Source organism: Onychostoma macrolepis, chromosome 17, assembly GCF_012432095.1.
Source record: "Onychostoma macrolepis isolate SWU-2019 chromosome 17, ASM1243209v1, whole genome shotgun sequence".
Lineage (NCBI taxonomy): Eukaryota > Metazoa > Chordata > Actinopteri > Cypriniformes > Cyprinidae > Onychostoma > Onychostoma macrolepis.
Genome location: NC_081171.1, coordinates 10,558,627 through 10,573,596, shown reverse-complemented (window position 1 = coordinate 10,573,596; position 14,970 = coordinate 10,558,627). Strand labels below are relative to the sequence as shown.

General features: G+C 35.2%; 1 protein-coding gene across 1 annotated transcript; it reads left to right on the top strand.

The window, feature by feature from the left end:
* The first annotated feature begins 205 nt into the window (after positions 1-205).
* On the top strand, positions 206-13,270 carry p4ha1b (prolyl 4-hydroxylase, alpha polypeptide I b). Its single transcript, XM_058750072.1, has 15 exons — positions 206-438; positions 2,721-2,797; positions 4,812-4,908; positions 5,021-5,172; positions 6,104-6,241; positions 6,726-6,965; positions 7,610-7,824; positions 7,918-8,094; positions 8,362-8,432; positions 11,177-11,276; positions 11,408-11,461; positions 11,986-12,051; positions 12,245-12,313; positions 12,409-12,505; positions 12,646-13,270. The coding sequence occupies exons 2-15, from the start codon at positions 2,722-2,724 to the stop codon at positions 12,714-12,716; spliced, it is 1,623 nt and encodes a 540-aa protein (XP_058606055.1). The 5' UTR covers positions 206-438; position 2,721; the 3' UTR covers positions 12,717-13,270.
* Positions 13,271-14,970: the final 1,700 nt, after the last annotated feature.

The window sequence follows — 14,970 nt, the reverse complement described above, 5'->3', positions numbered from 1 at the left end:
TTTTGGGGTGAACCTTTTCTGTAATTAACAATGCATAATGGATTTTACAAAAAAAAAAAAACTATATGTTGAATGCTTTTATTAGACACAATGTGAGTATAAACTGCTAAATATGTATGCACATTCACACCCACAGCTGTATCAAGTACCACATCATAAGTATGAGATATAGGTACTATGCGCATGCGCAGTTCGAAATTCCACCTGGTTCCATGAGTTTGGGAGCGTGTGTGAGACTCGGCACGTAGCGCAGCGGAATCCCCGCCGCCAGATGGCGAGGAGAAGAGCGGTGCAGCCTCTCGAATAAAGCCCAGCTGCACACCAGAAGCATCGTAAACACAGAAGAGTTCTCCATCCATGCTGAGCTCCTCATCAGCATCACTAGAGAGCGAAATCTGGATCGATTCATTGATTCTCTGCGCGGTGACGGCCTGAAAGGTACAGGATATTTACTTTACAACCTCTCTCAGGAAATGTAGTTTGTTTTATTTTGGTTTATTGTTAAAATATTTATTATTGAAATTACTTTTTTTCGTTTTTATCGGTAGAGCAATTGTAATGCGATACATCATAAAAACAATACAAAGATATCCCCTTCCCTGGATATCTAAGAGTTGAAAAACTCTTGGTTGAGAATGTGGTGCACGTGCACGAGTTTATCTTGCACTCAGTCTTCAGTGTACACAATGATAAATCTGAGTGTTCAATGACTCAATCTTTAGGAAAAGTAAGTTTCAAGCTCATTAAGCGACTAGAATGTCAGACTTCGGATCTAATTTTTCATATTGGCTAGCCTATGATAAACTTTTCACCTTTTTATTTTTGTTGTTATGAAGAATATGTATGTGGTCTAAAGCGAAGGCAAACGAACTTTAGGCTGTATTATTTGCAGCATTATATTTTGAGAAATAGCCTAATGTTGTAATGCAAAAATGTTACACTGTTTCTGTGCGTCGAGCACGCGGAACTCGCAGCGCGTGTTCCATTGAGTATTCCCTGTTTAATAAAAACGATAGAGTCTCTTTTGTCCTGCAGCACAGATTTCCTTTTCCTTCGGCATCTGTTATCTCTGTGAACTTCTAGAAGAGTTTACATACCGGTTAACTCATCTCGAGTTTTGGTGGAGGGCGGGGCGAAAACGTGGCAGTTCCGTGGCTCTGCACCCAATGAACTGAGGTCGGCATCCATGCTGGACCCTCACGAGCTCACGCACTCCACTAGGGTCTTTCCTGTAATTATGCAGTACCTTTTCAACTGCTGTATGTAATTTATAAGAAATTAATATACCACTGCTGTAACCTAAGTAAATATTTCTATAAGTGGATACTAGACAAATATGGGCAAAACTGTAACAGCCAGTCTAAAAGGATGGGAATGAAAAACTAAAGTTAGCCAATGCTTGAGGACTGACAGTTAGTGTCAACTCAGTTAAATATGATGATATTGATTATGATAATTCATCATACACATTGCTAATACTTACTGACATTTGTCCTGTTGTTTCAACCTGGCTTTTGGTTAAAATGAAATTAGGCTACATATAATTAACAGGATAGTGCTAGTGGCACTTTAGGGGAAAAATTAATGAATTAATTATCTACAATATTCTCAAAATATGAACTGAATTTTGACTAGATGAAATAAAAAAAAAATCAAGTATTGCATATTGAAAATCAAGATTTTTCTTTTTTTAGATTTAGGCTTATGTAGGTTTAAAGGAGATTTTTCTGGGAATTAGTTCTGACTCTATTTCTCTTGATGTCTTTGAAGAGTAAAGAAAGTTGAGGATGTTCTAATGCTAGATGTTAACTTTGAAAATCAATTATTTGATTAAATATTTCAGTTTCTTCTTGATAAAGCCAGTTTTCTATGTTGAGGCATGCGTGTTCATGCGAAGTTCACGTGTTACGTTCTATTCTTCATGATGACCTTATACCGTTCATCTTATTCTGTCATGTGGCATTAAGAGTAGTTCATACAAGATGCCTGCTCGTTCAGACAGGTTCCTCCTGCGGAACACACGAGCAAGCACAGCAGACCAGGTCCTGTGAGTTTTTGATTTTTGGCCCTTAATGACATTACTTTTACATATCTCATGTGTCAGATGCTTTTCGCATACCATGTCACATCTGCAAAATATTAAACTCAGATATGCATTTACGGTAAGATGCAACAGTTGTAACTAATAATACAAGGGATGCTTATGATTGTGTGTGTAACAGCTTTGTGTGGATCTCTCAGTGTGTCAGTAAATTTTTCAGGATATTTGTCTAATGAGGCTTTCTCTTCTCTCATATGGCTTCCCCCTGGTTACCATAGTTGTCCATTTCAACAAACAAATGTGACATGTTGTTTATACATGCTGACGGCTTAAGCACACAAAAGGGGTATTCCCACAGGCCTGGCTTGATGCTCTTTGTTTGCCCTCTGGATTGCACCTTTGTGCCAAAATTCTGATCCAGCAGTGACCACTCTGTGGCCATGTGTATCCAAATGGGTGTGCACTGGGGGTTATTCCAACCAAAACCACATTTTTCAATGTATTTTCAGTGTGTTAGTTGGTTTAATAATGCATTTTCCTTGCTCTGAGATTTGGCTGTATCTGATTATGTTAATACCTCAAAAGGCAGAAAAAATAAATTCTTAGGACATCATCAGGAAGATGTTGTGCATTGTAATGTTTTAGATGTACAACCAATGACACTCTCTGTTTCTCTCAGGATGGCTTTGTATTGGTTCCTGTTGAGTTTCCTCTTCCATTCTCTGTATGCCCACAATGACTTCTTCACTTCTATAGGTGAGTTGATCTTCCATTGTTTTGTTCTGTATCCATTCCTTAGGCCAGGGGTCAGGAACCTTTTTTGACCAAAAAGCCAAAGTAAAAAAAAAAAAAAAAAATATATATATATATTTGTGTGTGTGTGTGTGTGTTTTCAATAACGTTTTAATAATAGTAATTTTATTAGGACCATGGAAATTAAAATACACAAATAAGCAACAAATCGTCTAAAATTGTGCAGGGCTTTTACTGTGAGGTTGATTTTACAACATGAGAGGGATGAATTCTCTTCAGAGTTCTCTCTCTGCGCACGCGTGCGTGTGTGTAAGAGAGTGAGTGAAAAATAATGCACGTGCTTATGTCGACCGTATTTATGTGAATACACACCAGTGCAGGCATTTTGACACTCTGTGTTTTTAGGCGCGCCACCGAAGAAAAAGTCTACTATGCTTGTACGTGTTCCACTCGGACCTCGTGCGCAGAAAACATCCAGTCAGAAGCGGATTGAGTTCTGTTTCGCGGCTTTGAGTTTTTAATACTGTCTGTCTTTTTAATATCAAGAATGTCCCACTCTTTACTGTCTCATTCATTCACGTTCCTTTATTAATAACGCTAACAGTCCCACCCGCTGAAAGCTGCGCGGAAAAAGCGAATGTAACCGGCAAAATGTTTCAAAGTATAAAATGTATAAAACAAAGTATATGTTTCAGTCCTGTCATTTTTTTTACATACTTTTACACTTTTTCTGCTGTTCAAAAAAAATCTTTCTTTTCGCTATTACCACAAAGCTACTAGTCTGAGCTTAGGAGCTGTAGGTTACCATAGAAACGTCAATGGTTTGCTCTAGCGAACAGCTCTGAACGCGCACTGAACACGCACTTTAGCCGGTACAGAAAATGTATTATTATTTTATATGCAGTGTTGGGGAAAGTTACTTTTAAAAGTAATGCATTACAATATTGCGTTACTCCCTAAAAAAAGTAACTAATTACTTTACTTAGTTACTTTTTATGGACAGTAATGCGTTACGTTACTATCGCGTTACTTTCGCGTTACTTTTAAAATATGAGCAGGGCTTGATTATTTTTAATACAAGAAGTTCTATTTATAGCAAATGTAAAAGCCCTTTCACACCAAAACGTGTAATGAATAAACCTCAGGCTGAAGGAAAAGTAAATTCAAGTCTGTACAGTAGAACACAGGAGAAAAAACAATGAAGCACAATTGTTAGTTTATCTAAAGTAATTTTCGCTTATTAGTATGGTTGAACTGGATCATCAAAGGTCAGCAGCAAAGGCATTGGTTAATAAAATGGGATTAGATACATTTGTGTTGTTTAACATATTTAATTATTGCAGGTTTGCGTCATATTCTGAGTTTGCATTTCACTTTTAATTAATTTTGATGAATACTAAATCAGTTTTTTTGTGAGTGGGATGAATTAATGCACAATCACATTTAGTCTAGAACTACAGTAACATTATGTTCACACAGCGCACTGTCAATCAATAAATGGGAAAAAAGTAACTCAGATATTTTCTTGTAAAATAAAAAGTAATGCGTTACTTTACTAGTTACTTGAAAAAAGTAGTATTATTACGTAACTCGCTTTACTTGTAATGTGTTACCCCCAACACTGTTTATATGTATATGTAGGCTCTACAACAAAGGAATTGCTGATCTCTAGTGATGTCTAATTTTTGTAATTGATAATTTGTTGGTAAAGGGTGAGAGATCTGGCGAGCCACATGATTTTTGTTAAAGAGACCTCTGCCTTAGGCTATACATCCCGCCAAACATATGAAATTTGCAGGAAGTGCTTGTGACTCATGGGTCATTCAAAAGTAGCAGCTATTGTTTTTTTTGCAAGATATATTAAGCAAATTTCAGAAAAATTGCGTTGTTAACATCTGACAGGGTTTTTGTCATTGAAGCTTTGTACAGTATTTAGTCTTCTGAAAACCTTTGTTTAGTAGATTAGAGGAAGTCTAAGGTATTTCAGATTTGTGATGTTTCACTTTTTGACTTGTAGGTCAGATGACAGACCTACTGTACACAGAGAAGGACCTGGTGATATCACTAAAAGAATACATCAGACAGGAGGAGAACAGACTAGAGCAGGTCAAAGAGTGAGTAAACACACATGTTCAACATGTCTGTCTGCTTGGGGAGTTGAGATTGTTCTTTGCTTCACAAATAACTAAACAGTAGGTGAATATTCTGCTTCTTTTCCTGCATCAGATGGGCAGACAAACTGGACTCACTGACAAACACAGCCACGCAGGACCCTGAGGGATTCCTGGGGCACCCGGTCAATGCCTTCAAGCTGATGAAAAGACTCAACAGTGAGTGGGGTGATCTGGAGAGCCTGGTGCTGAAAGACACCACCAACGGTTAGTGGCATTCAAAGTCTGACATAGTAATTAGTGATGGGCAGAATGACATATACATCTCTTTCAAAAGATATTTATTTATATATAACATGTATTTATATAGTTATTTATATGTATAGTATATTTATATGTACTGATGTCTGACTTATTGTTCATTCGCTAAAGAATGACTATTTCATTTGTTTTGTATCCATCAATTGTCCCTTTACACATGACTAGGAAATATCTATAACAATTCAGGTTGAATTTTAGCAGAAATAACAATGTTCTATGATATTCACTACCCTTTAAATGTATGTAGTTGGTACGATTTTTGTTTAATGTTTTGCAAGAAGTATAAGGAAAACAGTAATATTGTGCAATATTATTGCAAATTAAAATAGTGATGGAAAAGCTGAATTTTCAGCAGCAATTACTCCAGTCTTCATTGACATTTTTCAGATTTTTAATAATTGATGTAATTGATTATACAATGATAATAAGCGATAATGATTGATATTTCATTTTAATATGCTGATTCAGAGCTTCAGAAATTCTTCTCATTGTTGAAAACAGTTGTACTGCTTAATATTTTTGTGGAAATTATTATTAGTTTTTAATTAAGATTTAATTAAGATTATTTGATTAATAGAAACTTGAAAAAGAACAGCATTTATTTGAAGTAGCATTTTATAACGTTATAAATGTCTTTACTGTCACTTTTGATCAATTTAATGTCTTGAATTTCTGCCCAAAAAATCTTATTGACCCCAAAACTTTTAATATTAGTGTACTGTTACAGTGATATATGATTTTAGTCATACAGCCCACTTCTAATAGTAATTGCATTATTTGCTTAAATGTCTCTATATGTGTTATAAACCTCTTAATCTGTTGTAATCTTGTAATCCTCAAATTCAAGCCTCTCTTCTCTGTTTGTTCTCTTTTGTAGGGTTTATCTCTAATCTAACCATGCAGAGACAGTTTTTCCCAACAGACGAGGACCAGACAGGAGCAGCCAAAGCTTTGCTTAGATTACAGGACACATACCAGCTGTCTGCCAACACCATCTCTAATGGAGACTTGCCTGGTGAGCAATTGTACATGTCTGTGTGTTTTGCATTCCAAACTATGCATATCTTCATCAAGTATATTGCGTTACCGCGGTCTGCATGAACCCTATGAGAAGCATCATGCTGTGTCTGTGATAAGTTGCATATGGATTTCTCTGAAGATTCTTTGTCAGGTTCCCATAAAATAAACTAATAAAACCAGTGCCATTTAAAAAAAAAAAAAAAAAAAAAAATTAAAACACCAGTTATGATCCATCTTGTTGTTAACACCTCACCTGGAAGTAATGTGTGTTTCAAATATGCCTCCATAGTTAGTTATTTAGGAAACTAACCCTTGTTGTAGCATAAAGGTTGTCCTACGGGAAAGCAGCAAAATAGATATCTTAAAAATAACATCATAATCATATTAATTTCATGATACCTAGAACAATGCAAGTAAATATATGACATTTAATTATAGAGACCATTTGTTTTTGTGTCTTTTTACTGGTGTGACCTCAGGTGTTGTGCACAAGAGCCGGATGACAGTGGCGGACTGCTTTGAGCTGGGGAAGATTGCTTACTCTGAGGCAGATTACTATCACACAGAGCTCTGGATGGCTCAGGCCCTCACACAGCTGGATGAATTCGAGGAATCCACCATAGAAAAGGTCACAGTCATGGACTACCTCAGTTATGCTATCTACCAGCAGGGGGAACTAGAGCGAGCCTTGGAGCTCACCAAGAGGATGCTGAAACTGGGTAAAAAAAATCGAACTAATCATTTAATAACATTTGTTCTTTTAATATTATTTATATACTTTATAAAATGTATTAAAATGTTTAAAATTAAATATTTTTATTTTATATTTGTTGTTTTTATTTTATATATTTTTTGTTTTTATTAAGATTATAGTTTGACTAATTTTGTTATGTGCTTTTGTCATTTTTCTAATTAGTTTTTTACATTCATTTTTATTTCCGTTTTCATTTTAGTAATTTTTGAACTTCTTTATTTCAGTTAGTTGCCAAAGTAGCATTCTTATTTTCAATTCTTAGTTTAAGTTTTCCATGTCATATATATATATATATATATTTAAAATCTTTAAATTAATATTAATGTTTCATATTATACATTATTGTAATGCTGTGATGTCTATGGTATTTAAAATGTAGCATTTCTGTTTTGAATTTTATTTTTAACCTTTAATAACCTTGCCTGTGGTGTTGATGACTGTTGAGTGAACTAACTTTCCTTAAAGGAAATTTTTTTTACAATGAATGAATGATTGGAATGACATATATGGATTAGTAAGGACAATGGTAGAAACAATGAACTTACATGACATGGAAATGATGACTGATGCCACTAAAAATGTTTTTCCTAACTTGTGTGTTAATCTCAGACCCGAATCACCAGAGGGCCAATGGGAACCTAAAGTACTTTGAGTTCCAGCTGGAGAAGCAGAGAAAGGCAGAGGCCGAGAAGAAGGAACAGGAAGATAAAAAAAGAGAAAAGAAAGTGCTGGACAAACGTGACGCTCAGAGGAAACGTTCCAAAGACCCTCTGCCAGAGAGGAAGAAATATGAAATGCTGTGCCGAGGAGAGGGAATCAAACTGGTGAGCAGAACATTTTAAACATTTATTCTATTTTATTTATTTTTTGTACGTTTTATATTTTCTCTCAAATTCTTTTGCTTGTTTTATTTGCAGACACCCCGCAGACAGAGCCGACTGTTTTGCCGTTACTTTAACAACAACCGTAACCCGCTGTTGCTTTTGGCTCCAGTGAAGCAGGAAGATGAATGGGACCGCCCACGTATTGTCCGTTATCATGACATCATCTCCGAGAGTGAGATCAAGACAGTGAAGGAGTTGGCAAAACCCAGAGTGAGTTGTGCTTTCTGAAGTTATACTGTGGTTTGCAGTCCACCACTTTTTAAATAAAAAGTTTAACTACAAATAATGACATTTTCAATAAATTATAAATATATATTTTATTATACGTTTGATTATAAATTTCCCAGACAGTGTCTTATATATGTGAACCACAACAGGGTAAAATCCTTTTTAGGGTTTAGGTTTTTTTTGTAAATATGAGTGAGAGTTGGAAGTGGTGTGCAGGAGCCTGTGTGTAATTCTTATCTGGCTCCTCAGCTCCGTAGGGCTACTATATCCAATCCCATCACGGGCGTGCTTGAGACCGCCCCCTACAGGATCAGTAAGAGGTAAGGCAATCAGTGTGCGAGTCTAGAACGCCAGCAACAAAACGAACCGTCGTGCCCTATCCGACCCGTAGAATCTGAGAACTCCTTAGCAGAAACAATGCAAAACATAGTAAATCCTAAATCACAATCGTTCAATTAATTGCTAATAAAATTTGCATTAGATAACTAAAAAAATTTTTTAAATTACAAATAATTAAAATGGTATTTTGTTTTCTTTAAAAAAGTATTGTTTAATAGCATACTGAAATCTAGAATATAAAATTTCATATCATGTTGACAGGAACTAGCTGAGACTTTAACTAACACTCACTAGATATTGCTTTCATGCTGAGGAGTTGTCCACCCTGCTTTTTTGTCTTTTTGTCATATGGTGCTGGATAAAAAAGAAAGAGTAAGAAATGCTCTACTTTGTTACTTTTTCTTGAAGTAGTCATCATGTGGTCTGTGCGGAGGGCTTGAACTGGGACAGAGTGATTTGAAATTAGTAATTCATATATTAATTTATGTTAATAACTTTGACTTGAGGGATCAAAATTATTTAAACTTTTGAATCGCTGCTGGTGTACAGTTCTGTCCCTGTTCTTTACATGGCTTCAGTTCAGAAAATGACACTAAAGTGACCTCTCTCTTTCTCTTTCTCTCTCCTTTTCTCTTGTCTTCATTCTTTTTATTTGCACTTTCTTTGTCCATGTTTTTGTATGTTCTTGCTCCTCTTCCAACCTTTGCTCTCTCTCTCTCTCTCTCTCTCTCCTCTTTGCTTTGTGTAATGGCGAATAGCTAAAGCGAGCCACTGTGCACGATCCCAATACGGGAAAACTGACCACTGCCCATTACAGAGTCTCCAAGAGGTAAGGGGTCAAAGGTCAAAACATCCTATCCAAAATCATCTGATCATCATCTCTAGAGAGCCTCCTTTGAAATGTAGATTCACAGTGTGTTCTGATACTGGATTAAGCCAGGAAATCCAACCTTCAGTTTGCTGTAAATTAGCTGTAGAAGGTTTGGTGACCCACTTTCAAAGGCAACAGATGTTGGCGTCTTTCTGCTACTACAGTCCCCTTAATATTTTGACTATCTGAAATATTTGGAATTGTTAAATAAATAATTGTGCACGCACACATACAGCACAGTGCCTTGATTTTCCACATGACAAGCTGTTTGAATCTCTGGACTAAAATATCTTTTTTTAATAGAGCTATACATAGTTCTGTTGTCTCACTCACATTTCCACCCACACCAGAGTGGTTTAACTTATCCTAGTTATTATGAGTGTTTGAGAACACACGTCTCAGCATGGGCAGACTGGGTGGAGTCGCTGGGATACTCGAGGGTTCCTGTCACACCAAAAGCTATGAATGTGTTTGAGACCGGATTGTGAGTTTAAAGGAACACTCCACTATTTTTTAAAATAGGCTCATTTTCCAGCTCCCCAAGAGTTAAACAGTTGAGTTTGACCGTCTTCGAATCCATTCAGCCGATCTCCGGGTCTGGCGGTAGCACTTTTAGCGTAGTGTAGCTTAGCATAGATCATTGAATCTGATTAGACCGTTAGCATCTCACTCAAAAATGACCAAAGAGTTTCAATATTTTTTCTATTTAAAACTTGACACTTCTGTAGTTACATCGGCTGAATGGATTCAAAAATGGTAAAAGCTGGAAAATGAGCCTATTTTCAAAAATAGTGGAGTGTTCCTTTAAACTCACAATCCGGTTTTAAACACATTTAACGCTCTGTACGCTCTGTATGCTCTGTAGAGGGAATGAATATATTAAAATAAATTATATATACACTACCGTTCAAAAGTTTGGGTTAGTAAGAGTCTTTTGAAAAAAAAATAGTATGTTTATTCAGCAAGGACACATTAAATTAATCAAAAGTGACAGTAAATTATATATACATTTCTAATGAAAAGATTTCTGTTTCAAATAAATTCTTGATCACCAAGTCAGCATATTATAATGATTTCTGATCGATCGTGTGACACTGAAGTCTAGAGTAATTCAGCTTTGCACCACAGGAATAAATTACATTATAAAATATATTAAAAATAGAAAACATGTATTTTAAATTGGAATAATATTTCACAATATGACTTGAAAAACTTTTTTAAAAAATCTCACTGACCCCAAACTTTTGAACAGTAATGTGCATGAAATGTAATTAATTAATTAATTAATTAAATCAGTGTTGCAGGTGTCAGTTAGCAACAGCTTTGAAGAAAATAACAGTCTCATGTGATAAAACGTGGTTAAGGTTAATGTTTTAGTTGATTTGCAGTAGCTGAGGGGTCTCTCTCTCTCTCTCTCACACATACACACAAAGTCTCACACACACACACACAAAATCACACTCATTCATACTCCTGAATGAGTTTAGTGTTGCTAATTTCCTTTACTCTGATATTCAGTGTGAAGAGAGAGTGACCTCATTTTGCTGACTGCTGTCTTTGTTTTAATCCCATTTCCACTCTTCACGGTTTCACTTGTCTGTTCATTTACACAATCAGACATTTTCACATTCATAGCTAAATAAAATAAAATCATTTTATTCCACATTAGAAATCTTTTCACCATAAACGTGAAAATGTCTGAAAATCATTCATGTGCATGTTGTGGCATGTGGTCTGTTTATTATATATATATATATATATATATATATATATATAATGGCATATTAATTGCTTTTGTATTTATTTGTTTCACTTTTTTTTTTTTCAACTTCCACTCTCTTTTCCTCATGCTAGTGCTTGGCTGTCTGGATTTGAGCATTCTACAATTGAAAAGATTAACCAGCGTATTGAGGATGTAACAGGCCTGGAAATGGACACAGCAGAAGAGCTGCAGGTAAGAGGGGCTTTCACATGATCAGCCAATAAGATGCTTTTTGTCTGATGGCGCATTCATGTAACAAGAATCCACCCATTGTAATATTGCTTTGTTGAAAAGTGTGTCATAATCAATGTTTTTCATTTAAGGTTGCAAATTATGGAGTTGGTGGTCAGTACGAGCCTCATTTTGACTTTGGAAGAGTGAGTTCCTGTCCTTCTTTCACAGATAAAAAGACACATCACACTTTAAATCAACATATTGTTTATATACATTACTGTTCAAAAGTCTGGTCAGTAAGATTTTTTTTTTTTTACGAAATTAGTACTTTTATTCAGCAAGGACACATTAAATTGAATAAAAGTGACAGTAAAGACATTTATAATGTTATGAAAGATGACTATTATAAAAAATACTGTTATCTTTATCTTTCCTGAAATGCATCACTGTTTCCACAGAACTGTTTTTAACACTGATAATCATAAGAAATGTTTCTTGAGCACAAAATCAGCATATTAGAATGATTTCTGAAGGATCACAAATTTTAAATTGTAATAATCTTTCACAATATTACAGTTTTTGCTGTATTTTTTTTTATTACTGAATAAATAATGCAGCCTTAGTGAGTAAAAGAGCCTTCTTTCAAAAATTTTACAAATATTTCAGACTCCAAAGTTTTGAACAGTAGTGTAAGCATGTATTTCATCTTTTTTTTTTATACATACAGAAAGATGAACCAGATGCCTTTAAAGAACTGGGAACAGGAAATAGAATTGCCACTTGGCTCTTTTATGTGAGTAACCTGTATTTCACATGCACACGCACTATATAACACACTATATGTCAATCTTTACTTTCACCATTTTATGGTCTTCAGCTTGATCTATCTCATGTCTGATTTCTTGTTAAAATGCCTGCAATAAAATATAAAGTAATACAGCATTATACACTGTGACTGTACTATCATTAATTTTGATGTGTTGCAGATGAGTGACGTGGCAGCAGGGGGCGCTACAGTCTTCCCAGATGTTGGAGCAGCAGTGTGGCCTAAAAAGGTGAAACACCCACTAACAATGAATCATGTTTCATAATCTATAAACTAGTTCATTCATTTTAATATTCACTCTCTTCTTTGGTTGCCATTTTTCAGGGTACAGCGGTATTCTGGTATAACCTTTTTGCCAGTGGAGAAGGAGACTACAGCACAAGACATGCTGCCTGTCCAGTATTAGTAGGCAACAAATGGGGTGAGTCTGTAGTAAATATGACATTTATGTATTATTCTCTTAATAATAAGCGAGTATGGAAATGGAAATGTTTGGCCAAAAACATCTGTAACAAACTTTTCTCACTTGTTTTATTCTCTCTTTCTACTCTTTTCCTCCAGTATCGAACAAATGGATACATGAACGAGGTCAAGAATTCAGACGGCCCTGTGCAGTGTCTGAGATGGAATGATAACTTCATTTCTTCTTTTATTTCCTCTTTAGTGTCAGGGTGTCAGTTTTGGTCAGTATGGGATGTGTGTCTATACAAGGAGTGAATGACTATGCATCAGTTTGTGCAGTTTTTCTATTGTTGTGCCCTTCTACTCAAATATTGAAATGCAGAGATCCAATCAAACGATTTAATTTAGTTATTTATTTAGGATTGATTTTTAACTCCATGTTTCTTTTGCACTTTCTGTCTTGTCTTAAACTCCAACAGACCTCTATTTTTTAAGAAGTTTAAGTCTTTCATTTAAACCACTGAACACTCCATAAACATTAATGCAATTGTTACAGGGAACATATCAAACTAAAGACCAACCTTTTAAGACCAAAAGATCTGGTACAAAATATGTTTTACGAATCCCTGAAACACATACAGAAGTACCAAAGAGTATTTTCTTCAATCCTGAGGCCAATGCAAACGACTTTTAGTTGTATTTGTTTTCTCTTTCTTTTCTTTTTTTTGTACTTGTGCATATGGACGTGTGATAATTTTCTACAGAAATAAATTCCATGCTTTGAGTTTCAGTTGTCTTTTGTTTGCCTCAGTTTATAAAAAAATTATGTGTGAGCGCCTAAGGTCAGTTATCAGATAAAAAGGCATTTAGCGTGAGATGGTTTGGAGAATTTAAAATACTGTTGACTGGCTACTCTAGAAATTATTCTGAGATTGATTTCTAAGCAATGTACAGTAACATGGATGTTTGACTGAATAATGAATCGCCTATTCTAAATTGTAGCATAACAATTTGAGTTGAAATTTGAATTAAAAATGTGGTATTTTGCCCTTTTGCTTTAATGAGCATCAGTTGAGTTGCATGAACGCCACAAGTATGTGTAAAACCTCATAATCATGTTCTCCAGTATATTTTGAGAATACAAAGACCATCTTGTGTATAAAAAACCCTCCTGCGTTCTTTTGCGTTCGGTGTGCATTGCAGCACCTAGTGGACCGTAGTGTAATCAAGATTTATTCTGATTCTTCCTCCTATTTTTCTTTTTCACAATCCTTCTCTGTCTTCCTCCCTAATTTAAGTAAATAATGTTTTTCTATACCAATCAGGATCATATAATACACATTTTTGCTACCCCACACTAGCCAATTTTCTTGTGCATTGTAGGGGAGAGCAAGGTGATTTGAGCCAGTGGGGAAGTTGAGCCACCCCTTGTTTCTAGGAAACCTTAAACAAAATTGGTGATATGACCACACATATTTGAAGAGTAATCCATTTTACTCACCCTGTGATGGAGAGAGCCCCATGGAATAATTAGTAACTACATTATAGTTAAAAAAAACCTGGGGTTTCAGAAAAGCCCTGGGGTAAATTGAGCCAGTGGCTCATCCCTTGTAGGTTTAGATAGTTGCTTATTGATGAAAACTGGCCATTGAATTTATTTTATGAAATAGTATTTCCCTGCAACATTTATAAGTGGGATGTTGAGTACTATTAGCCCATCTGTAAGGTCAAATGCAGCTTTTTTTTCTTTTTAATTCTTCAATTTGAACTACTTCTTGTCCTGAAAATGTTAAATAATTAAAAAAATGCCTTCAAAGTTGTGAACTGTATCTTTAAATAAAACTTTTAAGAAGTTTTATTATCCAAACCACTTTATCCTTATTGGGTTGGGGAGCTGGATCCTAGCCTCTTGAGCCACAGGTGGAGAAACTCTCTGGATGAATAGCCAGTCCATCAAAAGTCGTACACGTCGATTTTAAGAAATCATTTTTACTGAATTTCTCTTCCTTTGATATTGCATGAGGTGAAAATGTTCAGTTGAGTTGAGCCAAGAGACCACTTTTTTGGAAAGCTATATTTTGAAAACAGTTTATTTTAGATCCAAAGTTATTATTGTCAAGGATGCACCACATCCTGAAATGTATGTACATATTTAAACTGGATTAATTTCTGACATGTGCTAAACACATTGTAAGTAAAAACTGGCTCAACTCACCCTGCTCTCCCCTACAAACTGCAAACTCTGCCTAATCAAGAAAGGAAGGTAAAAATTAACAACATTTAATAATGAAAAAAAGAAAAATTACAATAAAATATTTTCCTGGGTATCATTGGGTTTGAACCATAGGTTTGAACATAAAAAGGTAAAACAGCTGTATTACAACTGCCTACAATACAATACAGTACAATACAAACTGTTTAAAGGGGCTTTAATCTTTAATCTATGAAATGACAGCATAAACTATTTATACCTAAAACTAACTT

Coding starts and splice junctions, on each gene's coding strand:
- p4ha1b (XM_058750072.1), top strand. CDS start 2,722: ATGGCTTTGTATTGGTTCCTGTTGAGTTTCCTCTTCCATTCTCTGTAT. Junction 8,095..8,361: donor AGGAGTTGGCAAAACCCAGA/GTGAGTTGTGCT, acceptor CTGGCTCCTCAG/CTCCGTAGGGCTACTATATC. Junction 12,052..12,244: donor TTGCCACTTGGCTCTTTTAT/GTGAGTAACCTG, acceptor GATGTGTTGCAG/ATGAGTGACGTGGCAGCAGG.